Source organism: Adiantum capillus-veneris, chromosome 6, assembly GCF_014529385.1.
Source record: "Adiantum capillus-veneris isolate H3 chromosome 6, ASM1452938v2, whole genome shotgun sequence".
NCBI classification, from domain to species: Eukaryota; Viridiplantae; Streptophyta; class Polypodiopsida; order Polypodiales; family Pteridaceae; genus Adiantum; species Adiantum capillus-veneris.
The window spans coordinates 67,186,445-67,213,805 of record NC_140936.1 but is presented as its reverse complement, the minus strand read 5'-3'; the positions used below and the strand labels follow the sequence as shown (position 1 = coordinate 67,213,805).

The 27,361-nt window shown below is 43.6% G+C and overlaps 1 protein-coding gene across 3 annotated transcripts in view; it reads left to right on the top strand.

The window, feature by feature from the left end:
- The window catches only part of LOC147455642 (receptor-like serine/threonine-protein kinase ALE2), a 67,821-nt gene extending 41,291 nt beyond the window's left edge, over positions 1–26,530 (top strand). For all 3 annotated transcript variants that reach the window (XM_086514376.1, XM_086514375.1, XM_086514374.1), the window contains 4 exons: positions 23,920–24,297; positions 24,776–25,019; positions 25,484–25,631; positions 25,717–26,530. In XM_086514376.1, coding sequence (XP_086370502.1) covers positions 23,920–24,297; positions 24,776–25,019; positions 25,484–25,631; positions 25,717–26,139 — 1,193 coding nt within the window. In that variant the 3' untranslated portion in view covers positions 26,140–26,530. The remainder of the gene's footprint in view (positions 1–23,919; positions 24,298–24,775; positions 25,020–25,483; positions 25,632–25,716) is intronic.
- The last annotated feature ends 831 nt before the right edge of the window (positions 26,531–27,361 follow it).

Below are 27,361 nucleotides of genomic sequence, written 5' to 3'. Positions count from 1 at the left end.
TTCTCATTAGATTATCCCCGTGCCGATGTATTTCCAGTAGGTACAAGCCTAAGCATCTTTGATCTCGGTATTGCATGACTCTATCTAGAGGTCCAAAGCCTTCTTTAAATAGGCAATGGAAACGCCCACGTATCTCATAGTATATGGTGCAATGGCATATGTAGTGTAATTTTGGCATCCGGCTCCATTCCGCATAACTTGCAAATTCTGCTCTCAGGTGGGATTCCCCTAAATTTGCCAAATTCAATTTCCAGCTGGTGTGAGGATGTACGAATCTGACCAATAGCACATCTCAAACCATGAGACAGGTGGGTATCCATGTAGCTCGGGCGAATCACAAATCCATCTTCAGATAGCTGTAGGAATTTTTCTTTGTAGTCGGCCATCTTCGTGCCCAATTCTTGTGTAGGGTCTACCCATGTCCTCTTAGTATCCAACTGTATAAGATCTTGACGGATGATTTTATTAATCTCGGTTCGTGTAATTACCAGTGATGGAGCCTCAAGAGAGTATTGGTAGGGGGGTAATCTTTCCATACTGAACCCGTGTCTCTGAAACCACGAAGATAGTTGCGCATACCAGCATGATGTATCCCCCTTCAATGCTAATTGTCGAGAGGATTCGAGGGCCAATCTAGTATAGCGGCAATTATTTGTATCCCACAAACCATGTATAAAGGACACTGATCTGGTAAGAGCTTCAATTTCTATCGGAGGGGCAGCTAGTTCCGCTCGGATAATCGCGTGTGGTACGGAGGCCTTGGCTCTAATCATTCGGGAGATCATAGATACCAAAGGTCTCTCCATTGGCTTCCAATTATCCTGATCCACAGATGGTCCCCAAATCTGGACCCCATAAAGCATAGCCGAAGCCACCACAGTATCAAAGAGCCAAAGTTTTGTTCGTGGTTCCTGAAATTGCACTTGTGAACACATCCTCTCCAACCCTCCGAAGGCCACAGAGGCTTTAGACAATCTAGCCTCCGCTGCTTTCTTAAGAGTAAACTTCGGTCCTGCAAATACCACACCAAGGTAGAGAGAGAGAGAGAGAGAGAGAGAGAGAGAGAGTACGCGCGGCACTTTTCTGCTCTCTGTCGCGAACCCTTCTGTGCGCTGCTGCAGCCCACTGCGCCTGCGTCAACAGGTGTGTGTGTGTGTGTGTGCCCTGCGCGAACCCAGCCTCTGGGCGCTCAATCACGTGAGTGGACTGCTCGTTCAGAGCGTTTGGAGACCCGCTGCAGTAAATTGCGCTCAGCTCAGAAATCTGCCCTTGCGCAGTCAAATCCTGCAGTCCTGAGCTTGTTCGCCTCCTGTCAGCCTCTGTGCGACTTGACGAATCTTCAGCGCCAGGCAAATTACACCTCTGCACAGTCAGCGACATTTAGTAACCTTACAGGCTATACAGTTTGCAATTCTACATGCTTTTCTTGCAAGATGTATGTCTTCTGTGGCAGATGTAAATATTTCTGCAGGCTCTGTGAATAGATAAAATAACAAAAATCCAAAAAAAAAAGTCTTTTGCTTTGGTTTCGGACGTTGTTCGGTTGCTGTATGGCAGAGTTCCAGTGCGTTTTCAAGCGTCGTAAAGCCATGGATAATGTTTCGAAGAGTGTTTCTGAAATCAAAAGCCGTCTCTTGGAAGACTTCGAAGAAGCTCGAAAAGCCTGGAATGGTCAGGCACCTTTCCTTGAGGTGCGCATTCCAGTTCAGGACCTTATGGATCCGGTAGCGCAATACGCCATGAATGCGGTCATCTTGTTTTTCCCGGGAAAGATGCCAATTGTGCAGGATGTCGGACAATGGGTTGATTTCCTTCTCAAACTCCAAGCTGTTCGAGGCGTTTATTTTGGTGCTCGGGGTTTCTATGAGGTTTTACTGGCAGACACTGAAGCTAAAAACCTTTTGCTGGAGATGTCTTCGCTTTTCTTTGGCACGCAGATGACTCATGTTCTACCGTGGGCACTTACGAAGGATTATCAAAGCCTTATTCGCCACAAATGTCCTATGTGGGTGGAAATTGTTGATTTCCCTCGCACATGGAGGCATTTTCTTCCGTTGCTGGCTGCTCAGCTTGGCAAGGTAATTTGCCCTCCGAAATTGGATGCGAATACCAATAGGTATTGCATTCTCTGGGACACGGACAAGCAAACCTCGGATGGAATTATGGTGGATTCAGGATATCCATGGGTTGGCAAGCGTCCTTTTAAACTCAAATGGGGCAAATTTGCAAACTCTTGTTTTCGATGTGGTTGATTTGGTCACATGCAATCTGAATGCCCTGAACCAGTTCTGCAGCCCCCTCTTTCGGCTGTTCTTGCTTTTGTCCCTGTCCCTATAGGCAAATGTGTTGGTGAAGCTAAATTGAATGAAGTCTCTACTATGAAGGTGATTCCTAATGTAGACAAAGGGAAAAACAAAAATCCGCAGTCTGCTGATGTTGGGAATGTAAATGCTATGAAAGGCAAAAATGCTGGGTCAGGTGATGTTGGCTCATGTGTGGTGCCTAAAAAGACAGTGAAAATTCGCACTTCAACTTCCTCCTGCAACTATGTTCCTCTGGTTAACACCAACAAGAATGCATCGTTTAGGCAGCTTCCTTGCAATGACAATTGGACGTTGATTGATGCTTGGCAAAAAGCGATGCATTCTTATAAGGATGTGCTTCTGGGTGAGGCTTCCACCTCTCAAGCAGATCCTATGGACAAGTCTCCTGCTTTCACTCAGCGGATGGAGCTTGGTGTGGATGTGGTGGTTGGAGATGTCCATATGGGCATCTCGACTTGATTCATGTGTTTCTTGCCGTTGTACATATGATTTCTAGTGCACAGTCGCATTAAATGCATTACATACAATGTGTGTGGGTTATGTAACCTTGACAACTGGCAATTGACCTGGCACTATGTACATACATGTAGGGCATATATAGTTGTTTTGCAAGAACACAACCAGCATGACTTTGCTGGTCAATGTTCTTATTTTGCTGGTTATTGGATTGTATATGTTGGTTTGCAAGACTATTTAGGTTTACTGATGTTGGTTCGGCATGAGCTTCAACCAGCTCTCTTGTACAATGATCCGTAGGGCCGCTGATGGTGGTTCAATGCCCGTTGAATGGTCAGGTTTATGAATTTGGAGGTGTTTATGCGCAAACAACATCTGGGCAAAGGGCTGCTCTATGGCCAGACATCTCTTCTCGTTTATGGACTTCAAATGCATTCCTTTGTGGTGATTTTAATAATACCCCTGCGATGGATGATAGTACCACAGGTAATTCACACATGTTGTCTACGGAAAGGCTAGAATGGGATAATCTGCTTGCTACTACTCCAATGATCGATTTATGGCGGCATTTGCACCCAGATGCCTTTGGATGTACTTTTCAGCATGTTGCTCACTCTTCTTATCGAGCAAGGTTGGATCGATGGTATTTGCTTAATGTGCAACAATATGAGGATTTTGTATGTGAGGTCATCATCGATTATAGCTTACGGTTATCTGATCATTACCCCGTTTCGTTGAATGTGAATTTTGGGCAGTCTCTTTGTGATTGACCTCTTTCTAGAAAACGTCTGCTACATATTAACAATGCTTATCTCAATCATGCGGCTTTTCGTGACATGATTTTTGATATTATTCCCCCCTTCTTGCTCACATGCATTTTGATCTTGATGCTACCTGGTATCGCTTTGTTATGAGGGTGCAAAGTGTCATTTATGACTACGGCACGCATTACATGCAGTGTAGATGTTAAGGATGCGAAGCAAGCATGTCAACAGTTGCAAGTGTTGGCTGATTTGCGGCCTTTGTCTGACACTGAGATGTCGGAGTGGGCGAAGCTTGTGTGTGTATTCAGCAATGACAAGCGAAAACTTGCTAAATGGTAGACGCGCGCCCGTCAATAGGCTTTCATGGATACAGGTTGTGCTTCGAAGCAATTTTTTAAGCATTTGCATAATACGAGGGTCTCGCAAGCAATTAAGCGGGTTATGCTTTTCCCAGGGGTTTGGACTTCTTCAAAGCAAGAACTTGCTTGATGCCATGGTTTTGCATTATCGACAAGTGTTTGGTGCTCCTTCTCAGGCATCCTTAGTTGCTTGCCATGCGCGTCAATTGATGCTTTCCTTTGCTCATCCAATTATGCAGGTTGCCTTGAGGACCCCTTCACTGCCTCGGAATTGCACGGTGCATTGATTGCTTTGGGTTGTTGGCGGTCTCGTGGTTGGGATGGGCTTACTGTGGAATTCCTCTCTCCTTTTGGGAAGCTCTTGAACTTCCATTGCTTTTCATGATGAATGCAGCATGGCAGAAACAAGATTTGCCACTATCCTGGAAAGAAGGTTTACTTAAATTGCTTCCTAAGCAAGCGCTTTGTGAGCGATTCTCTCATTGGCGCCTGATTACTTTGATGCCGGTGATTTACAAGATATTGGCTGAGATGTTGGTGCATCGTATTAAGGATCATCTTTTTGCAGGACTCCATCAGGCTCAATATGGTTTCATTCCGCATCGTCAGATTATGGATAATTTGGCTAATGTTCTGATTGGGATGGAGTATGCTAAGTACACTCATCAGGATGTGCTGGCTATGTAGGTTGATATTGAAAAGGCCTTTGACACTGTACAGTGGGATTTCATTGCTGCCACGATGAGGTGCTTAGGATATGGTCCTAAAGTCGCCAATGTGGTTTATTTCTTATATGCATGTAGCACGTCTTCGGGGATCTTGGAATCGGGGATCTTGGAAGGCGAACTAACAGACTCTTGGCCTCTTGGTTGTTCGGTCAGGCAGGGTTGTCCCTTTAGTGCTCTGTTGTATGCTATAGCCACTCACCTCTTATTGATGTATCTTGATCACTTGACTTCTACTGAGCGTCTTCATGGTTTGCGGTTACCTTCGGGTCGTACCTTTGTTGTCCAGGCTTACGCAGATGATTCCTTGTTTATGCCTCGTAATCAGAAGGATGATATGGAAGCCTTGGAACTTTTTGGCTTTGCGGCTGGGCTTAAAGTCAACTTTTGCAAATTGAAGCTTTTGCCTCTTCGTTCTTGTGATTGGCATAGTCTATTGTGGCCAGGTGAGATTGTTCCTCCAAACGTGATTACTAGGCATTTGGGTTATCCAATTGGATGGAATGTCACTCATTCTCAGAAAGTGGATTGTGTTATGCAACGTTTGAATGTCAAATTGCACTATTGGAAGTTATCCACTTGGCCATTACATGTTCGTCTGCGAATTGTTCAAAGTATCCTGTTGGCATATGTTCAGTTCTTTTTGCCACTGATGCATTGGCCTCGTCGTTGTCTTGATTCTCTTATGTTGGACATTATGTCCCATCTGTGGGCCGTGGCGGACCCATGCTTAGAAAAAAAGCTTGCGCTCGATGTCTATGGAGAAGCTTTGCACTCCTAAACGCCTGGGTGGCCTTAACATCTTGGATTTGCGCAGGCATATTCTTGCTCGGAAAGCTATGTTGTTGCCTACACTTGCGCAACAAATTCAGCCTTGGACTCTTATGTTTGCACACCTTGGTCAGCATGTTATTACTTCCTCTTTTGGCCATTGGCAACCATCTATTTGGGAGGTGTTTTTTGGCAAGATGGAAGGGTACATTCCTGGATGTCTGTCTGCCTGGAAAGAGGTTACGATTCATCTTTCATGGAATCCTCGGCAGGAAGGTGATTCGATTCGTTTGGAGAGTCTCCATTGGAGCCGAGCATTCTCTCTTACTTTGGTCGACCGCTCCCCTCGCTAGGTTTACTTTCTCTTGGCCCGTGGTATTTGTGTGGTTGAGGATGTAGTTGACGAGGCTGGATACACTTATGAGTTTCCTTTCGCCGCTCACCGTTTTGGATTGGGCATGCATTACTGTCAGTTTTGGAGAGAACTTCAAAGTATTCACTTTTTACCAGTTTCACCTTTACCTGATGGTGATCGCATGTCTGATTGGGATATTCGAGAGACGCCTTTTCGAGATATTTCTGCGAGTCGAATTTATGCTCTTCTTCTATCACAATCATGGCTTGCTGATCATTGCAATGCCCTTTGGCACATGCACAAATCTGATCTCTGGTGGAGGAAGCTGCTCTCTGCCTTGTAGAAAAGCCATTTGCCTTTGAAGGAGCGACTGTTTCTTTGGCACTGTTTGCTTGGAGTGCTTCCTATTGGCACTTTTCTTAGGGCGCATCATATTCGTCCCTTCTCTTTCGTCCGTTGCTCCACTGCAGAAGAGGATATTTGCCACTTGCTGTGGAATTGTTGCATTACTAGAGACTTCCTTCGTCATGTATCGGCCTGTATGCGGCTCTACTTTCCTGGGTTGTTTTTCACAAAAGGTTCTGGGTATTTGGCATTTTCTCACCGACACTACAACGTTTTGCGGTCTTCTTTATGTGGGTTCGATACTCGGCTTATTGGACCCTATGGAGTCAGCGTAATGCTTGCATGTTTCATCGTACTCATGCAGACCCTTTCCCACTCTTCAAGCTTTCCCTCAAGCAATCGTTACGTTTTGCTTTGGAAGTTGGTGATATCACGGCAGAGATACATCGGCTTTCCTATGAATGTTTCTAGCTACTGTGTACAGCCGAGTAGTTCTGTGTTCTTTCCCTTGTACATTACCCTTTCGGGGGTTTTCCTTGCTTTGAGGTTTCCCACTAGTAAATTAATCAAATAGATATACAAAAAAAGTGTGTGGGTGGTGTTGATTCACGCAGATCCCTTCCCGTTCTTCAAGCTATCTCTCAGGCAGTCTTTACGGTTCGCCTTGGAAGTTGGTGATATCACTGCAGAGATACATTGTCTTTCCTATGAATGTTTTTAGCCATTTTGTACAGCCGAACACTTCTGTGTTCCTTCCCTTGTACATGATCTTTTTGGTGGGTTTTCCTCGCTTTGAGGTTTCCCACATGTAAATAGATCAGATCTATTTACAAAAAAAAGTGGATGTGTTGTGTTGGGAGCACATATTGGTGTGTGGTTCTACACCCACTATCAGGCACGATGGCAGTTATTGGGATGTTGTAGTGTTTAGTCAATACCATGCATGATGGAGCTGATGGTTCTGTATTATCTTGTGGATGACTACAAATTGCACTTTACTTCATGGGTGAATCTCGGCTCTTCCTGGATTCATGAAGGTGTATAGGTGTATGATATACTGTGTTTGGTGTTCAAAGCTCGCTTTGATTTTCAGTTCTGTGAATTTTGGTGAGGTTTGTTGGAAATTTCTCTCTGGAAGAACAGTCTGTCGGAGCAGATTTTGGTACTTTTGTTGCTTCGTGGGATCAGTTTTAATTTTAAAAGTGAAACCAGACCAGTAGCCAGTACTTGTACTCACAAATACCGTTCGCTTTTGGAGCTCTGCATCAATTTCTTTGATTGCCAATTAGGTACCCTTGACTTTGTGGTATATACATTGCTTGCGGGCTTTTGTAGAGGTCAAGCAAAACTGGATTTGAAACTTAGGCTTTGAGGAGGCTGGATGCTGGGGAAGGTAACTTGTGAGGATTGGGTATAATTGATCCAAAGCGTTGAGAATGGGGCCTTGCAGAAATTGGTTTGGGAAGTAAGCTTGCCAGTGAGCAGATTCCAAGGACTTTTTGCCTCTTGTAAGATGATAGTGACACTTACATATTTGATGCCCATGGAGATTTCTGGTGCGAGACAGCTAAGATGTGTGATGGAGAAATGCGGACAGATTAATGCTAGGAAACATTCATTAGGGTTTTATTCAGGTTGCTTGAATAATGTCATATGTGGGAACTCTTGGTGTAGAGCGTTGGAAAGGCTCAGTTCTAAGACTATAAGTGGCAATGAATGGAGGGCCTTAGAGGATGTCACGTGGTGTTCGGCACTGTTGAGGGTAAAATTCCAGGGTAGGGCAGAGCTTGGGTTGGTCAGGAGCTCACTTGCAAGATTCTTAGGTTCAGGGACCACTTCTTCATCTTTCTAAATAGATTTGAGAATCTCGAGGACCAGTGAACACATTAGACACTGGACTGGAGGGCCTTAGAGGATGTCACGTGGTGTGCGGCACTGTTGAGGGTAAAATTCCAGGGTAGGGCAGAGCTTGGGTTGGTCAGGAGCTCACTTGCAAGGATTTTCAGGTTCAGGGACCACTTCTTCATCTGTCTAAATAGATGACCAGTGAACACATTAGACACTGGACTGGAGGTTTTTATCAGAGCATGTATAGTGTTCTTATAGGGCCCTTTGTTTTTTTTTGTTTCTTTTTTTGGTTTTTCGGGGGGGTTTGGGGGGCAAGAAGAGCTTGTTCCTGGCTCTGTTCTAGGAGCTTTTCCTATTGGCTACTGTGCTTGGTAGGTCCTCAATAAAAGTACTAGTATTGCCAACGGCCTTTGGCTGCCTCTCTCTCTCTCTCTCTCTCTCTCTCTCTCTCTCTCTCTCTCTCTCTCTCTCTCTCTCTCTCTTCGCGTTTACATCCAGTTTGCCGGGTACCTATTGTATCAGCTGCTACACCCACGTAGTTTTAGATTGTAGTAGTAGTAGTAGTATTTTGTTCCACTTCTAGTTCTTTTCTAGTTCTTTTGTACCCAGACATGGTATTAGATTCACTATTTTGTAACTGATTGGTCTCATAGGTCATTTTGGCCTTTTGAAGACGTTAATATAACATTTCATTTCATTTCATTTCATTTCTCTCTCTCTCTCTCTTCGCGCAGCCTGTTTCTCTTTTATTAGCACACACACTCACACCCACACACACACCCGAGAAGAAGAGATTTTTAACGTCGTAGGAAACTATCCCAAGAGACCTTAAAGATCTAGCCGACGAGGAGAGTTGAACTCAAGACCTGTTATTCAAGAGGGAAATGGCATAACCAATCTACCACACTTGGGTGATAGAAAGGTTATGCCATTTCCCTCTTGAATAACAGGTCTTGAGTTCAACTCTCCTCGTCGGCTAGATCTTTAAGGTCTCTTGGGATAGTTTCCTACGACGTTAAAAATATCTTCTTCTTCTTCTTCTTCTTCTCTCTGAGCGTGCTGAGCGCCATGGGCTGCAGGCTACACTGCCTGAGGTCGGCCGGAGCAAAGAGGAAGCGACACATGTCTGGGGGAGGGGCCTGGAATCCCTCCCCATTTTATAATAGTATAGATTGTCGATGCTATGCATGTGAATAGCCTGCTTTTTAAGGCTCAAGCTTTTGTCAGTCAGTACTGTTTTCTCCACAGATTGGTAAAACAATCATTTCTTGGCACACACACACACACACACTAGCTTAGACCAAGGCTTGCCTCTTACTTTTCTCAGGTCTTCTGTCTAGTTTATGGAGAAAGGTTTGGTGGTAGGTGCAGCGGAATGATTGTTTTGGTTGTGTTTTCGAGGGCTGAAAATGGTGATATCTGCAATGCTTCTAGGGCTGAATCTGTTGTCGTGTCTAATGCTGAAAAACGCGAATATTTGCAGCAAAGGGGCTGAAAATGAAAAACGTTGGCTGACTGCTGAGCGTTAGTGAAAAAACGCTGATCCTTGAGACTGATGGCGATCAAGGGATGGCTGAAAACGCCAGGACTGTGGGGTGCTGAGGGTATGCAAAAACGCTGGGCTGAAGTCTATGGCGATCAAGCAACTCTGCAAAACGCCAGGGATGGAAAGTGTCTAGCGATGAAGGGAATCTGCAAACGCCAGGGTTCTGATGGGGTTCTTGCTGAGAAGGTGCCTGTTGAGTGGGAGCTCCTGTTGCCTCTTCTGCCAGAAAGTGCTAACTTGGGTTTGCTTATATATTAACTTAGCAAAATTGCCCTACCTACTTTTGTTGGAAAGTCACTTAAAAATAATAAGTGAAAAATGTCAAAAATAGGGAAAATAGGCTGAATGCACTGGAAAATCCCCTAACTGAATCTTATGGATTCTGAAGGGAATACTGATGATCATGCTGTGTGCAACCAGAGGATAGGTATCTACACTCAGTGACTGGGCATGCACGGTCTACGAATATACTCACAAAAGTGCCAGATCACTTCTAATCTAGACTTGGCTGAACTGACTGAACCCTGATCATGCTGTAGCTTGTCCATGGACACATAGGGTTGGATGTGTCACGTGACATCCCCTCCTTTTCAAAGTGAGGTACTGGTACCGAACTGTATGGCGTCGAGGGAGATCGCCAATAGCATCCGGAATCCTGGAAGGGACTCTTCGCCGGCCCACTTTGATGTGTGGGTCGTGCGGTACTTGAACTTCTTAAAGGTCTACAATGCTTGCTTCTTTGGGCCGCGCCGAAAGCGACACAAAGTCTTTTGTAGCTCCTTCAATGCTTCAACTTTGTTGAGAGTCGTGCTTCCTTCTTCGTCAAGAATCTCCATGGCTGAAAATTCCTGAAACCACTTCCAACACAAAACCATGAACATACCCATTCCATGTAAAGTGAAGGGAAAAAATATTGTCTTCTCTAAAGACTGTGTATGCAATGTAGATGAACATAGAGATGGAGTGACAACCCGTTCATCAAACACATGCGAACAATGAGAGCGAATCTTTCTCTTATGATTTGGAGCAATCAACTGTGGCAAAACACAATGGAAATGCCCACGCTTGGTGCTCTTACTTTCATGTGCTCATTCGGAAATTGTGTCGTGCCAAGGAACAGACATGAAATGTGATGCCTGACATACATACTTTTCAGCTTTTCATGAAAAATCCGCATAGATTGGTGCTCATCCATGAGTGAAATGTGCTCAACATACAATATGTCATGCCTAGGAACAGGGATCACATAAAGACACTGACTAAAATACAGGAAACGATCACGAATGAAACACTCGAACAATGCGTGCGTATCAATCATGCAAACACATAATACTTCCTGTGAGGGTTCTTTGGACCTAGGCTCAAGAGCCAAGATCGCTTCTTCCTGAATGATCAATTCGTCCTGTGGGGGTTCTTTGGACCTCGACTCGAAAGCCAAGATCGGTTCTTCGTGATTGATCGAATCTACAACGAGGTTAGCTTCGCTAAAAAAAGCATCCACTAACACATCATCCTTGTGAACAATCACATCTTCTTCATGCAAATCATTAGCTGCCATTCTCCTCCTCAATCAAAGATTTTTAAGGATGGCCGTTGTATAGTAAAATCCTTCACCTTCTCTGGTGTTCAAGATAGAAAGAAAGCCCTTCAGATCTTCAGCATTTGAGAATATCTAACAAGGTTAGCTTCACTAAAAAAAGCATCCACTAACACATCATCCTTGTGAACAATCACATCTTCTTCATGCAAATCATCAGCTGCCATTCTCCTCCTCAATCAAAGATTTTTAAGGATGGCCGTTGTATAGTAAAATCCTTCACCTTCTCTGTGTTCAAGATAGAAAGAAAGCCCTTCAGATCTTCAGCATTTGAGAATATCTACTCGCGGAAAATACACCATCTCTCATGTTACAGCTTTTCTGAAGGACAATGCTATACAGTGCTGGAGTGCTTTATCTACCAAAGCTCATATTTCGAGAGCATGACAAGGCTTCAAGACAATTTTTGCCCATAGTTATCCCACATCCCTCTCAAAGTACCACTACTTGTAGACAAGGCTACCTAAAGATGGTATTCAGTGACAACTCTAGAAGGCTATAATATGAGATTCTGGAATGTGGATTTGGCGGTTTGTTTCTTTAAGAACCTAACCTTGGAAGATGTGTGTGAGCATTACACCATTGCTTTACCTTCGCCACTACAAGAGTGTTGTCTCTCTAAGCAAGTCACCACTACGCAAGAACTTATGAACCATGCAGTGATTGATTATAAATGAATGAAAGGGAAATTTGGACCTGAGAAGACCAATGCACTTTCCATTGACCAATCCAACCAAAATAGATTCAATCGAGCAGAGCGGAGTTGAAAGTCTCGACGTCGTGGACTCACCCCAAAACAAAGGAAAACCCTTGAACTCAAAAGAAGAAGCTTCATATGTTTCCAAACAACACATAATCTTATCCGCTATTCAAAACGTACATTTTTTTTGCCACCATAGCGACCATCGGCTAACAAAGCAAAAACATTGGACAAGCAAGGTCTATGGAGTGTTTCTTCCAAGATTTCTTGAAGGGGAGCATAAAAGAACTTTCTCTCTTCCGAATTTGTCACATGTTTAGGGATTGATTATGATCAGGTAGCATCTCAGAGGCCAAGCTGACGACGATAGATACTAGCGAGGTTACACGGCTCGTCAGTTCTCTTTCTATTGCTATCTAAGGATACCATCGTTAGGTTGACTTCCATATCATGAAGTTGGGAAATTGTGATGCCTTGTTGGAAATGCCTTGGCACCATCAAAATGACGATACCATTGGAGTGCGACAATTTCTCTTCAATATTATGGCAGATCGTCACCGTGTGAGTTCGATTTAAGAAATTTCTTATTTTTTATTTTTTATTGGCAGAAGAGAGATCCTTCTATTAGTTAAAAATCGCCCATTGGGCTACAACACCCCCGAAGGGAAAGATACATGAGAGGAGACTCTCCTAGCTGAAAAATATGTACAAATGTAGGCTAGATCAAGCGATAGGGGGTGGGAAGAACCACATTGGTGGGCTGTAATGCCATCGAGGGGTCCCCTTCTCAATAGTGAAGAAAGGGTCCGAATTCCATAGTCGTAGGAAGGCGTGTCGATGCTCTCTCATGCAATCCGATCCACCTTGAAGCTGGTCAAACTGGCCTCCTAGGGTGTGTATAAGCTCTAGCCAATTGTTTCATACTGTCTCGACATGTGGAACTCTATCCTCAAAAATGTGAAAGCAGCGGGCCTGCCATATGAACCACAGTGTCAGGCTGCTGATGAGGGCCCATCGGCCTCTTGTCAATCCTGGGGGACATAGTTACCTGAAATGGGAAATCGGAACGGGGAACGGCAATGGGCATGGAATGCCATTCCCTGTTATTACAGACACTCATGTCTAACACACGGAATGGGGATTCGGAATGGGAAGTTGGAATGGAACACGGAACAAAGACCTAAAAATGGCCATTCCCTGTACTTATGCTAGGGGGTCACCTCCAAGGCTGGACGTGGTTGTGGTCGGCCATCCTGTATCTCTATCGTCATGCTGGCTGACTGTCTCGTACTAGAGTGCTGGGCTCGTGGGGTGGACCATGTTGCCGAGCCCCAGGTAAACTGTCTAGTTGTACCTAGTGAGCAAACGAAGGACTCGCAGCCATATCTGCTGCTGTGCCATGGGACAATCCCATAGGCAATGCCTCTGTCTCTCTCTATGATGACCACATGTTGTGCACGCTGAAGGGTGGCCATTGTGCTCCAACCAATTGCCCACTGCTACGACCCTGTGAGCAACGAACCATTGGAACATTGTGGCTCTCTTGGGCTTCCGGCTGTCCCAGAGACGCGTCCAAAAGTCTGCCAAGAACTCAGGTAAGAGGCCCCCCTCTGCCAGTGGTCCGTTGCTAGTGGAGAGATCTCACGTCAAGCAGTCAGGATGTGACGGCCCAGGCGGGCGGTGTACTGAAAAAAGGGAATCCCTGGGTGGTCTCTAGCAATGAAGGGATCTTGCCAAACTACTCTCCAGGATCCCATTGAAACCCGGTGTAGGGGGCGGCTCTCCCAAGCCCACAGTCTCCACCCTCCTGTCTCTAAGCTGGCTGGGTTGAGGTCGAGCATACACGATCTCGCACTAATGCCCAACACTCTGATCCGTTGGAAGCAGCACTCTGAGATCTCTAGTGGCTCCGAGAGAACACGATGCAATCTGCCCTCGCTCTGAACCTCGAAAAAGAGACAAATGCCATTGTCCGAGCACGCCCTGACTGCAATCAAGACCTCCAATCTAGTGAATGCACCCAGCCAATGGAAAGCCATGGGCACAAGAGGTGCATGCTAGTCAGTAGGAATGGCCTGTGAAACATCTTGGCACACACTCAAGGCTCCACGCATGCCACGCAGTCTGTCACTCTGTAACTCCTCTAGCAATGAGCTGAAGTGCGGCCAATCCCCAAAAGTAATGGCAGGGCCCTTTGCTAAGGCCCCCCAAGAAACATGTGGCCGACTCCCTATCATATGACCCCTCTCTGTGCGAACCAAGGGGCTCGAGATCAATTCGATTTAAGATTCTTCCACATAATCTTGCTTTTGATACTTCAATTTCTTTGATTGATAGACACTTTGTGGATTAGAATACCTCACTACTCCTTATTGTTCTTTATGATCAAAAGAATAGTTATGGTTAGTACCGTCAGTGTTATGGGTGTCTGGCCAATTCGTCTGAACCCTAACAATCTCCCACTTGAAGGCCAAGTGGCCCACGTGGCTATAATATGTACATCTGTATATCCGTGAAGCAATTTTGTGGCTTCACCCTACACCCTCATCTCCATGCAATGTGCAAACCACTGGGTGGGTAGGCTCTTCGTGAGAGCATCTGTAGGGTTGTCATTCGTATGAACCTTGACTAGCTCAATGCGCTCAATAGCCAATATGTCACATATCACATGATAACAGACTTCTTTGTGTTTTGACTTGGAGTAAAACATGAGGTTCTTTGCTACCGCAATAGCACTTTGACCATCACAATGTAGCACTGGATTTTGACCACAGCTTCCTTGCTAGCATCAGAAACTGCCACATACTTTACTTCTGTGGTGGAAGATGACGCACAATTTTGGAGACATAATCTTCATGATACGGCTGGTCCACCAAATAGAAAAACATAGCGAGAAGTGGATCTTCGACTATTCACACAACTTGCAGAATCTGCATCCCTATAATCCACAATGTGTTGGGTCTAAAGGCCCTCTGGACACCTCTTTTGTATATTTGTACACTCACTTCCTAAAAACAATAAAACATTGCGTTGAAAGGTGTGCGGATTAGCACACGAAAAGTACCTTCGTCGAATTCTCTCTCTCACTCATCTGAGTGTATCGAACCTCCTTCGCTTGTACACATAGGGCATCTCTCTCCTTCAAACTGGTATCAGAGCCTCTTCAGGTTTCCGCATGCGACCTTAGCCCACAGTGTTCTCTCTCTCTCTCTCTCTCTCTCTCTCTGATATCAGCCCAGCGCTCTTTCTCTCTCCTCTCACTATAGCCCATTGCTTCTCTTTGAAGCTTGAGGCTGTGTGAGCCTTCAGTTTGCGTCACAGCAGGAAAGAGCAGACAAAATCAATTACAGAAGAAAAGTGGAATTTCATTAGTGGCTGAAATTTCAGCAATTTCACAGTACATTGAAGCTTTACAAGCGGACATTGCATTTACAATTTGAGGAAAATTGGGGGTTTTGCCCAATTTGCAGAAATTTCAGAAATTAGACCGTCAAAATTTGAGGCTTTTGATGAAATTTTAATAATTTGTAGACATTGGTGAATTTATTACAACTTGTGAATAGTTTGAGCAGAGAATTTGAGTTCTATTCTTGAATTTTTCAAGAAATTACAAGAAAACGTAGGTTGTGTGAGCCTTCAGTTTGCGTCACAGCAGGAAAGAGTAGACAAAATCGATTACAAGAGAAAAGTGGAATTTCATAGGTGGCTGAAATTTCAGCAATTTCACAGTACATTGAAGCTTTACAGGTTGAGATTGCATTTACAAGTTGAGGAAAATTGGGGGTTTTGCCCAATTTGCAGAAATATCAGAAATTAGACCGTCAGAATTTAAGGCTTTTGCTGAAATTTCAATAATTTTCAGCATTGGTGAATGTATTGCAATTTGTGAACAGTTTGAGTAGAGAATTTTAGTTCTATTCTTGATTTTTCCAAGAAATTACAGGAAAACGTAGGTTTTGCATCAAGAAATTTATGTGGCACACATCTATGTATTTTACATGTGGAATACTCGCCATTGAGTTGATGTATTGCTAGAAATACATTTTGCAGCAGCTTTTAATCCATTTGGAGATTTGAGGTTGTTGCATATGCACTTTGGTTCTATTGCTGAAGTCGGAGTATTCATGCAAGGAATGTATGCCCTATTTGTGTGCTGAAATTTCACTTTTATCGCTGAAATTTATTCTTCTTTACTGCTGTACACTTGTGATAAAGTGCCGGTAATGTAGCCGCTTCTTGCTCTTCTACACTAAGTATTGAGCCTGTAAGAGGCTGAAATCTTAGTTTTCAGCTTGTTGTCATAAAATTACAGCAGTGAATTTTTGGTTCTTTTTGCATCGAAATGGCCTCTAATGCATCTACAAGTGGTGAGTCAAAGTCTCTCCTTGAAATTTGACGACTCTGGCTTTGACTTGTGGAAGGATAGAATGTAGGGAATTTTTTCTTGAAAGATTGTGATGATGCACTTCAGTGGCACCTGCAACTTTGTTAGATGATGATTGGGCTAGGCTTAATAAGAAAGCTATTGCTTACATCAAGATGGTTGTCTGATGAGGTGCTCATAGACATTGAGCGTCTTGACGCTGCTTATGCTATTTGGAAGAAATTGACAGATACATATGAGAATACAACTCTTGTGAATCAAGTGCATCTTATGCATGAGCTTGTAAACATGGAGTTGGATGAGTCTAAACGTGCATCTGAACACTCAAGTGCTTTCACAGGTATCTTGAGTCATTTGCAAGACTTTGGTTTGCAGTTGTTAGCTTCAGTCTAAAGGAGATATCATTTATCTTCTCTTTTATCTGGAAAGGTCCATAGTATCTCATGCTAAGCTTTCGAAAAAGCCGCTCCTTTCCCTTTTCTTTCGTAGGCGTGCCTTCTCAAAAGGTAAGAGCACCCAATCGTCTTCCTTTAATTTCAAATCACGACGGTGGTGTTCAAAAATCTTATCTTTCGTGCTAAGAAGGGTGGAACCTTCGTAGCACCTTCAATAATCTCAAATGGCCCCCTACCTGTCGAAGAGTGGATCGTGTTATTGTAGGCAAATTCCACCAAAGGCAAAAAGTTTCCCATTGAGTCTTTTAATCAGAAATGTAAGACTTCAATAAATCCAGTACGATTGAATTTGCAATCTGAGATTGCCCATCTGTCTGCGGGTGAAAAGATGACGAGAACTGCAATTGTGTGCCAATGTTCTCCCAAATAGCCTTCCAAAACAAACTCGTGATTCGGGGATCTCTGTCAGAGAGTATTGTCTCAGGCATGCCATGTAATCTGAATATCTGGGCAATGAACAGTCTCGCTAAATGATCCGGCTTGACTGTCTTCTTCATTGGGATGAAATTAGCTTGCTTGCTAAATCTGTCAATAATAGTCTAGATACCATCGTGCCCACTCTGTGTCTTCGGGAGATCAAAAATAAAATCCATAGCAATACTTTCCCAGGGGCGGGTAGGAATGGGTAAAGGGTGTAACAATCCTTGTGCTTTATGCCTTCAAACTTGACCTTCTGGCATACCAAGCAACTGCATACAAAGTCGTCCACATCCTTCTTGAGTTTCGCTAGAAGAAGTAACACTCCATACCTTTCAAGGTGGTGTCAATGCCGCGGTGACCTGTAAACTGCGGACAATGGCATTCAGTTAGAACCTTTCCCCTCAACGACTGTGTTACGCACAACATCGTTTTCTTCATCAAGTAGCCATTCCGTATGGAATCTCCTGCTACTGCCTCCCCATTCTGTATTCGTGTGAGTACATCCGAAAAATCTAGATCTGTGGCGTACTGATTGATCATGTCCTCGAAGCTTTTATAATGGATCGTGGAAATAGCCAAGACTAATGGCTTTCGAGACAAAGCATCTACCACCAAGTTCTTCTGGCCCTGTACATGGACAATTTGGAAGTGAAACTGTGACAAGATGTTAGCCCACCGCATCTGCTTTTCCGAAAGCTGCTTCTATGACAAGAAGTCGCGTAAACTCTGATGATCAGTGAAGACCGTAAAATCGGCTCCGAGTAGGTAATGTCGCCACTGAGTAAGAGCATGGATAACCGCCAAAAGCTGTCTCATAAATCTGTGTTGTCAATTCCGGCCTTGAAAACAATCGGCTCTCATAGGCAATGACATGGCCTTCTTGCATTAAGACCGCACCCAGACTACGACCACAAGCATCACAATATACTTCGAATGACTTTTGCAAATCCAGCAAAGTCAAAACTGGTCCTGTAGTCAATTTCTCTTTCAAAGTTTGAAAGCAGTCACCTCTGTGGGTCCCCACGAGAAAGGGACTCCTTTCTGTGTCAGAATATGCAAAGGAGAAGCGACCTCTGCAAACTTTGAATGAACCGCCGGTAGTAAGAACATAAGCCCAAAAAGCTTCTAACTTCATGGACATTCTTCAAATCGAGCCAATCATGTATAGTCTCAATCTTGGCCGGGTCCATCTGTACTCTTGCTGCTAAGACAATGTAACCCAAAAAGTGTATCCCTGGTTAGAAAAATTCACTCTTCTTGGCATTGATTACTAACTTGTGGCAAAGCAATGCTTGAAAGACCTGTAGCAGATGGTGTCTATGCTCTGCCTCATCCTTGGAGAAGACTATAATGTCATCAAAGAAGTGCCAACAAAAGATCTGTACTCTCTGAAAATTCTATCCATCATTCGGTTGAAAGTCGTTGGAGCATTGGTTAGGCCAAAAGGCATCACCAAAAATTCATATAAACTGAAGCTCGTCCGAAAAGTTGTGTTATAGACATCTCTCAACGGGTTCGGATCAGATCATATCTGCTTTTCAATCGATCCTGTTGAAACAAGAGCATCCCTGTAATTGGTCAAGAATATCATCGATCCTTGGAGTCGGAAATTTGTTTTTGTTGATGATTTTATTGAGAGCTCTATAATCAATGAACATCCTCCAAGATCTGTCTTTCTTTAAAACCAACAACACTGGAGAGCATAGGGTGAAGTACTCGGCTGGATAAGACCCTTTTCCAAAAGGTCTTTCACTTGGTTCAGAATTTCTTCATTCTGGGCTCAGCTCACACGCTAAGGTGGCCGGTTCGGTGGTGTGCTTCCAGGTATCAGATCAATGGTATGATCCTTAGGACGAGATGGTAGCAACTCGCCTGGCAGGCCCTCAGAAAAGCAATCGGCATGAGTGTGGAGAAAATCTTGGCGTTCTTTATCAAGTTTCGACATATTCATTCCGTGTTCATTATTTAATTCTTTCAAATAGATCTAGTAAACAAATAGATTTGGATTTCATTAATTTGGAAACGACCGAAGACGATACAATAGGGACAGACTCGCCCTTCAGTTTCACATCAATTACAAATTTTCGGCCCTTTTCATTTGTCAATGTTGCTTTCTTCGCCTCATAATCGACCACGACGTTGTTCTTATGGTACCAAGGGACTCCAAGGAGGACGTCACAACCTTCCAAGGGCATTATGTAAAAGTCCTCATGCCCCAAATACCCTTGGCAATGCAATCGAAGTTTGCCAATGACAATTGTAATGGCTATGTCCTGTCCGGGTGCCGCTAGAACTGCCTCTGCTCTAGTGGTCCCATCTGATCGGGTGTAATCTCGTGTAATCTCGAGCTGCGCCGCCAATTCAGGTGAAATGAAGTTGGCCTTTGCTCCGCCATCAAAGAAAATTAGGGCTTCTTGATCTTTCACTTTGCCCCAAGCTTGACAAAGTTCTGTACTTTCATCAATCGTGCTTGGGTCAATACCCATGCAATCTGGAACCAGTCCTGCTTTCATCTTGCCTTTTCTGCCACGTTCCTCAGCTGCTCACGAACTCTTTTGCCCTCAGCACCAAGTTCAAGCTGTGCGTATTACAACCATTGGCAAAAATGTGTGGAAAGCACTTGTTTATTAATTTACTGGCATTTTTACAATTCTTTGCGTTGTCCATGACTACTTGAACGAAATGTTCAACACCAATTTCTTTAATTACATTAATCAAGACCTCAGAAATGTATTTGCCACTTTTAATTGCACCAGAACTATCAATCGCCTTTATAAACGTGTCTCCCCTTGGACAAACCAACATTACATTGATCAGCGGTCTTCTCTGAACATTTGACCAGCCATCACTCACAATCGTACATCTTGAAAGCAAAATATTCCCGTCTTCATTCTGTTCTTGTTGTGCCTTTTTGGGGCACTTCGCGGAGACGTGCCCATGTTCCCCGCATCCAAAACACTTCCCTTGTTTGATGTAACTCGCCCTCTCTCGAAGAATGATCCGGGGTCGTGTATCCTTGTCTTTCTTTTCTTGGGAACTCTTTCTCTTTCTCTTTCTACTTTCATTGTTAGAACTGGGTACTCTGAGTCAAGATCTCATCAGTGGGGTACGTCGAATTTCCTGAATGTATTGCAGAACCCCGTTTCGCATGACCCATCAATCCTTGAATAGAATTAGACTTTTGTTCCAGGCAGTAATTTCGGATCTCTGGAGGGAGTCCGCAACAAAACCCCTCAATCTGTTCCTTAAACGAGACCTTCTTAAATGAAGAGGTTGGTAGAAAAGAGTTCCAAAATCTCTCGCAATAAGCGTCCAGAGAATCTCCCTTGGTCATCCGAAGATGATTCCAAGCGGTTTGTATATCTCGTTCGTACTCCTGAGTCAGCCAAGAAGAAATAAAGAGCCTTTTGAATTTCAACCATTTAATTGGGGCTTCCTGCCTCAGAAGAAGAGTGGATCACCGTGTTTGAGCATTTCCCTTGAAGAAATATGTAGCCCTCCTAATCTTGGAGTGTTCTGAGTAATGCCCTCCAGAGAAAGCTATGTCAAACTGTTGAATGAAGGCTAAAGCCCTCGGAGCATCTCGGAATCCAGAAAAAGAGTCAACTGTCCACCTTCTTTGAATTCTTTTACTTTCTCGCCATGGATTATGTGTATTCGCAATTTTCTCTCTGATGGTATAGTGGTCTTTGCATAAAACATGTGATCGTCGAAGTCCGAACTGTCTGAGGATGACTCCTCTATAGAACTGTCAGAAATTGGGTGAAATCTAGGTTTCTTTGCCTTTTTTCTTGCCCTTTTTGAAGCTTTTCTTTTTGCTTCGCTTTTTGCCTTTTCTGTCTTCTTCGCTCGAGTTAGAAGAGCTAGAAGAACTGTTAGATTAAGAAGAAGAAGAAGAACTGGGTAGTCCTTCAAATCGTACACGTTTCTTCTGCTTTCTTGTCGATGCAAAAGAAGATTGACGACCCAAATAACCAGGAAGTCAGTCCCTTTCTTGTGCTTTTTCTCATGATTTTGGACTTGTTTGCGTCCAAAAGACGGTTGATCTGTGTCTGAACCGCCTCTTGTAATTCTTGCTCTGTAAACATCATCGAAGAAGAAGGTTCCTTGATTGCCGGTTTGATGGGTGGTTCTGTGGCTTTCTGCCACTGGGTGTGCACTTCTGCGATCGATTGCTGAGACAAAAATTTTGCAGATTTCGGATCCTTCGCAATTTTAATGATTTGCTTTGTTGCCTCGTCAACCAGTCGTTGACGTTCCATCTCTTCAATCTCGAACGAGTAGGCCGAGGTGGGCCGTACTCTTCCTATGTTTGACCATGAGAATCTTCTTTGTGGTCTCCTCAGAAAACCGTAGCATACACAACTCCTCACTCCTGCGAGAGTGGGTACAAGAACACCAAACTGTGTACAAACTGACAAAACCTGTCAAAGTGAGAGTAAACACTCGATCACTCACTGTCAAAGTGGAAATATATAGACCACTATACCATCAGAGAGAAAATTGCGAATACGCATAATCCATGGCGAGAATCAGTGAAAAATCTGACAGAGTTTTCCCTAAAAACTGAGTAGAACTCAAGTACAATTTCTACCATAAACCATAACACTACTCAATGTCCATGAGTAGAAATGCCAAAATGGCTCCACATTTTTATAAACAATGGCAATTTGCACTCAACGTACATCAACGGAGTGACCGCGCATAAGCAAGCGCCAAAAGAGTTGCAATTCGGAAACTTGATCAATGCGAGAACAATGCTCTCAAGAGAGCTCACTGGCACCTGAAAGTGCTCGCCAAAATGCATGTACAATGGGCATCAACCATGTGCCATCACCATATGCAAACCATCCGCAAAGACCATGAATCCAAGCACAAAATCGCTGCCAAAGTATCGTGTGAAAACTTGTGAAAGAAGCTCCACTTGTGTGCTCCAAAAACCGTGTTTCTCAAGAGACCACTTCGATGGTGTGTAAACGCCTTCATGACTCTTTGCCCAAATCTACCAAAAAACTCTCAAACCACAAACTCTGCGCAAGTTGAAATTGCATCTCCATCTCAGAATTTATGCACCTAACTTTGAGCACCTATCGTGCTTCCAAAAGTGCATCAAACTCACACACTATGCGAAACCAGAAAATCTGCAATTTCTGTATACAGTCAGTCTGAGCTGAATATCAGCAAAACAGTGAGGAATTTGCAAAAAGTTTTTTCTGCAAAGTTGTAGACCACGTCGAAACGGATGGGCGTCGCGGACAGAATTCTCAGGTCTGCATTCGATAAGGAGAAAAACGAATCTGAAAACAATGCTGCTGTGCATAGTTTTTAGGGCAGCACCTTCACTTATACACAATCTTCCCACTCCTTTCTGAGCTTCCACAAGAGTATACATCACTCTCAATTGAGCTCACAAGCTCCCATTGCATTCTCACAAAGCTTTCAAGCTTTCTTGATCTCTCCAACGCCAAGAGCGAGCAAGCTATCGCCTCGAAGCTCTCGAAGCCGTCGTGCTCTCTACGATCACCATGAGCTCTGATACCAATTGTAAGTGCGTGAATGCAGTGTGTGTGCGGAGAGTGACAAGGGGAGAGAGAGAGAGTACACAGGATGTGGGTGGAGCTCCCAAATTTCACTGTATGAGCACAATGTGAGAATGAGTGAGAGCTCCTTATTCTTTGTATGTATAAAGAATAAGGAGATAAATGTGGGCGACCGGACACTGGCCGACGGACATGGGCAAAGCACGATGAGGCACACCGCCTTTACCTAACAATCCTCGAATCTCACTTTGCAATACTCAATCGGCTGTTTGCGCATCTTTGTTTCATTAAAGATCACTTGTGAGCTACGAATAACTCTTCGAGATTCTGGGTACGAGAGATGATAACCCATCTCTTCATCTGCACAATAGCCAATGAAGATGCATTTGTGTGACTTGGGGTCCATATCTTTCTAAGATCTTCAATCGGCTGTGTGCGCATCTTTGTTTCATTAAAGATCACTTGTGAGCTACGAATAACTCTTCGAGATTCTGGGTACGAGAGATGATAACCCATCTCTTCATTTGCACAAAAGCCAATGAAGATGCATTTGTGTGACTTGGGGTCCATATCTTTCTAAGATCTTTAGGCACATGTGAGAATGCCTCACACCATGCCTCACACCCAAACGCATGTAATCTGTCATAATTAGGCTTCTTGCCTGCCCACATCTCTTGTGGAATCTTGTAGTTCAACGGTGTACTAGGCGACCTGTTGATTATATCCACCGCTGTCATAAAAGTCTCTTTCCAAAACTCTTGAGATAAATTCACATTAGATAGCATGGATATGTCCATGTGGCACACAGAGCCATGTACACTTGACACTATGAGGATTAACTACTAAAAGTCCTGGTTTGCTCTTTCATGGCAGCTCAGGCTCATTCCTTGTGGACTTTGAAGGATTGGTTTCCATTGCTGCTGACTACTTCTGGGTGCTGTGAATGCGTAATCCACTGGCATGGTTTGTCATAAGCTGCTTCATTCTAGTCCTTCAGCTGTTTTGTGGTGACATTTCCTGTGTCCTATCACCTGCTAATGCTCTCCTCTCCAAAAAATTGGTTGCATTTAGTCAAGGTCTAGGCTACACTCAACTTCTTGTTCTAGTAATCTCTGTCATCTTAGTTGTGTAAGTGTAGGAAACCAAGCAGAGAAAATTTGCCTGGAAATGAGCAAGATTTTAGAGGTATGTCAAGATTACTAATCCTCTTGATTTTAGTGAGAAAGGCCGTTCTCAATTCAAATTTATTATGTCTTATGAAGTAGACTTATTTCTTACCTCTATAACTACTTTCCTATTCTCTAAGAAAAAATTGTGCTGCCTGTTCCAGGTGAAGCAGTTTCAAGTCATTGCGAGGTCAGATCGTTTGGTGTTGCCTCGATTCCGAGGTCAATTACAACCAGGCTCTTTACATTTGATGAGTTGAGGCAAGCTACAAACAATTTCAATCCAGAGAATGTTCTTGGAGAAGGTGGATTTGGTCGTGTTTACAAGGGGGTCCTTAAAGATGGAACTGAAGTGGCGATTAAAAGGTTTGGTAACAGTGGTCAAGGGGATCGTGAGTTTGTAGTTGAAGTGGAAATGCTGAGTCGTCTCCATCATCGGAACCTTGTGAAGCTTATTGGCTACTATGCGAGTCGAGATTCATCCCAACATTTGCTCTGCTATGAGCTTATTTCCAATGGTAGCCTTGAAGCATGGCTGCACGGTTAGTGTTTCTTGGTAGCACAATGCTGCTGTGTTTAAGCATGAATTATGCCCGTCTGTTTTAACCAGGTCATAGGGGGTCCAAGTGGCTGAAGGTTTGCACAATTTTTTTTCTGTGGTGTGTGAATATTTTCTGTCACTGCCCTGATTGGAACTATCACACACATGAGTGTGTGTATTTATTAACAATTACATTTTACTTACATTTCTTTTGTTTTGGTGTTACTACTTAGTAGCTTTTTCGTATTATGACACCTCAAGTTTAAGACATGTAGCAGATGGGCTTGATTGTTAATAGCTTCCTAGATTGTCTTGTATATTGTTTGCTCTCATTGGCACCTAAGCTGGCTCCCATTATAACACTTTTAAGTTGAAGACATGTGACAGTTTGGTTTGATTGTTGGTAGCTTATGAAAGGGCCTTTTTTACTTGCTCTCATGACACTTAAGCTGGCTCCCATGTGGCTTTCTATTCAACAGGGCCCCAAGGTTCTACTCAGCCTTTGAATTGGGACACTCGATTGAAGATAGCATTGGATGCTGCCCGAGGACTAGCTTACCTTCATGAAGATTCTCAGCCTTGCGTTATTCACAGGGATTTCAAAGCATCAAATATTTTGCTAGAGACCGACTTTCATGCAAAAGTTGCTGATTTTGGCCTTGCAAAGTTGGCACCAGAAGGTGCAATTAACTATGTGGCTACCCAAGTAATGGGGACTTTTGGGTTAGTTGCTTTTACTTGATGTGCCTCTATGCTTTTTTCTCAGCTACTTGTGTGCTGCAGGTTTCTTTAATGTGTTTTACAGGCTGCTTATTTGAGAGGCAATTGGCCATCATCTGTGTTTCACTGTAGCACAAACAAAACTGGGAAACAGGAACAGAAAGGATGAAGTTTCGGGGAGTTTTAGGTAACTGTAGAAGCAAGGGAAACGGAAACGGAAACGGAAAGGAAATGGCAAGAGAATTGGAAATGGGGAAAGGCGAAGTAATTTCGGGGAGTTTCACAAGACCAACATGTTATTAAGGGTTTTGATTATACCTTTTAGGATTCAAGGATTTGATGGTTCCAAGTCAATCCAAGGAAGATTGCCATGATAGTTTTTTGTTTTCAAGGATTTTGTATAGTTTTTGTTTTCTGGAAATGTATTATGTATTTGACTGCTTCACATGCTTTCTCCTTCTATACAGGTATGTTGCACCAGAATATGCCATGACAGGTCACTTGTTGGTGAAAAGTGACGTGTACAGTTATGGAGTCGTGTTGCTTGAACTTCTATCTGGAAGAAAGCCCGTGGACATGTCTCAGCCTCAGGGACAAGAAAACCTCGTCACATGGGTGCGCTTTTCATAGATAGTGTTTTCTCAAGTGTATTTGCTCCAGAGAGTTGCGATCTCAAGATTTGCAAGGTATATGTTTGCAGGCAAGGCCTATGTTAAGAGATAGGGAGAGGCTTGGAGAGCTTGCTGATTCCAGGCTTGAATGTAAGTACCCAAAGGAGGATTTTGTACAAGTAGCAGCTATAGCAGCTGCATGTGTGGCTCCAGAGGCCAGTCAAAGACCCACCATGGGAGAGGTGGTCCAGTCGTTGAGAATGCTGCAGACGCAATCGGAATATACGACAAGTGGAGAGAGAAGGTTCTCTACTGATATTTTACCGCCTTTAGTACCAAGTAGATCCTTTGTTGCCAGCATTCAGAATGCCCACCAACAGACTTCTGCACCTTTGGAGTCAGATGGGTCATCTTCGGTTTTCTCCTCAGGGCCCTTCTCTGGTTTTGCTTTTGACAACGAGGTGTTTTCAAGGTCTGCTGTATTTTCAGAAGATCTTCACGAGGGGAGGTAAAAAAGCCGGTACTTCCCATTACAATCAAATCATAGGTAGTCTTGTATCTTTAATCAGTACTTAAAGCTTTTTTTGAGAGCAACACATGTTGCTCTTCTCTTGCCAGTCATGAGCTTAGTCATAAACTTAAATTTTTTGATTATTTCCTAAACCAAGAGGAGGAGCTCATCAACTGTGTTGTAATTCTTTTGGGGGTCGGGTTTCTGTCTCCATCATGTAATAGTGGATCTGTGGCAAAGCAGAATTTTGTACTATTATTCATTCTTTGGGATGAACTGCAAGCTCCAAGATTGTTATATGGAGCCAATATATAGTGGAAAAATGTGCTGATGTTTTTGCAAACGGCAATCAAAGCTGTTTCTTCCAAATGGCAGCATTATGATTTTGTCGACTTTTTTCTTAGCCCGTCCAACCTCCTACCAATTCTGTTCAAATGGTAAGAAGAGCTATGTTTTTTATGGGTTTAAATGGTGGAGAGACCATGGAGCTCAAGCACTGCCATATCAACGACATCGAAGGAGATGATTGTCGTGACTTCTTGTTATGCGAGATCATTAGCCTTCTTCCCAAGGTCCATTGCACTACACCTGAAGTATTCAAAAGATTTTTGGGCAAATCCTGACTTTTGTGGTTCAAACACGATTTCCAAATGGAAATATTATGATTATGCAATTATTGTTTCTTTGAAAGCTTTGAAGTAAAGCTCCAAAAGTTTGAACTTCAACTTTTATCGTGCATCTTTCTTGAATGTGTCTTTTGTAGCTGACTTGTTGGTTGTCGACTTTCATGTGCTCATCATATTTGACACCTATAGTCAACCCAAAAAATAAGTGGACTTTATACTGGCTCCATCCTATACTTACACAGCAATGAGCTTTGTACCCACCAGTATTGTTCAGAAGCAGCTGGCTTAGGAGTGTGTATAAGAGGAATGACTGAAAATTTGGGAATCAAGTAGAGGCCCCTCCCAATCTTTCTGGATTCTATATGCTGATAATTGCATTTTATCTCAATACATGCTTGTACAGGCCTCAGGTTTCATGTCCTCTTTGTGATGCCATTGATAACAACGTCAAACATTGCCATTGTTTCCTGTATTCTCAAAGCCGAAAGGGTTTGCATTGAGGTAATGCAGTGAGGAGGGCATTTAGCTTTATGGGGCTTAATGAAACAACCAGCCTAGAGAGGGTCATCGGCCACGAGCCACCCAGAGTTAAGCCAC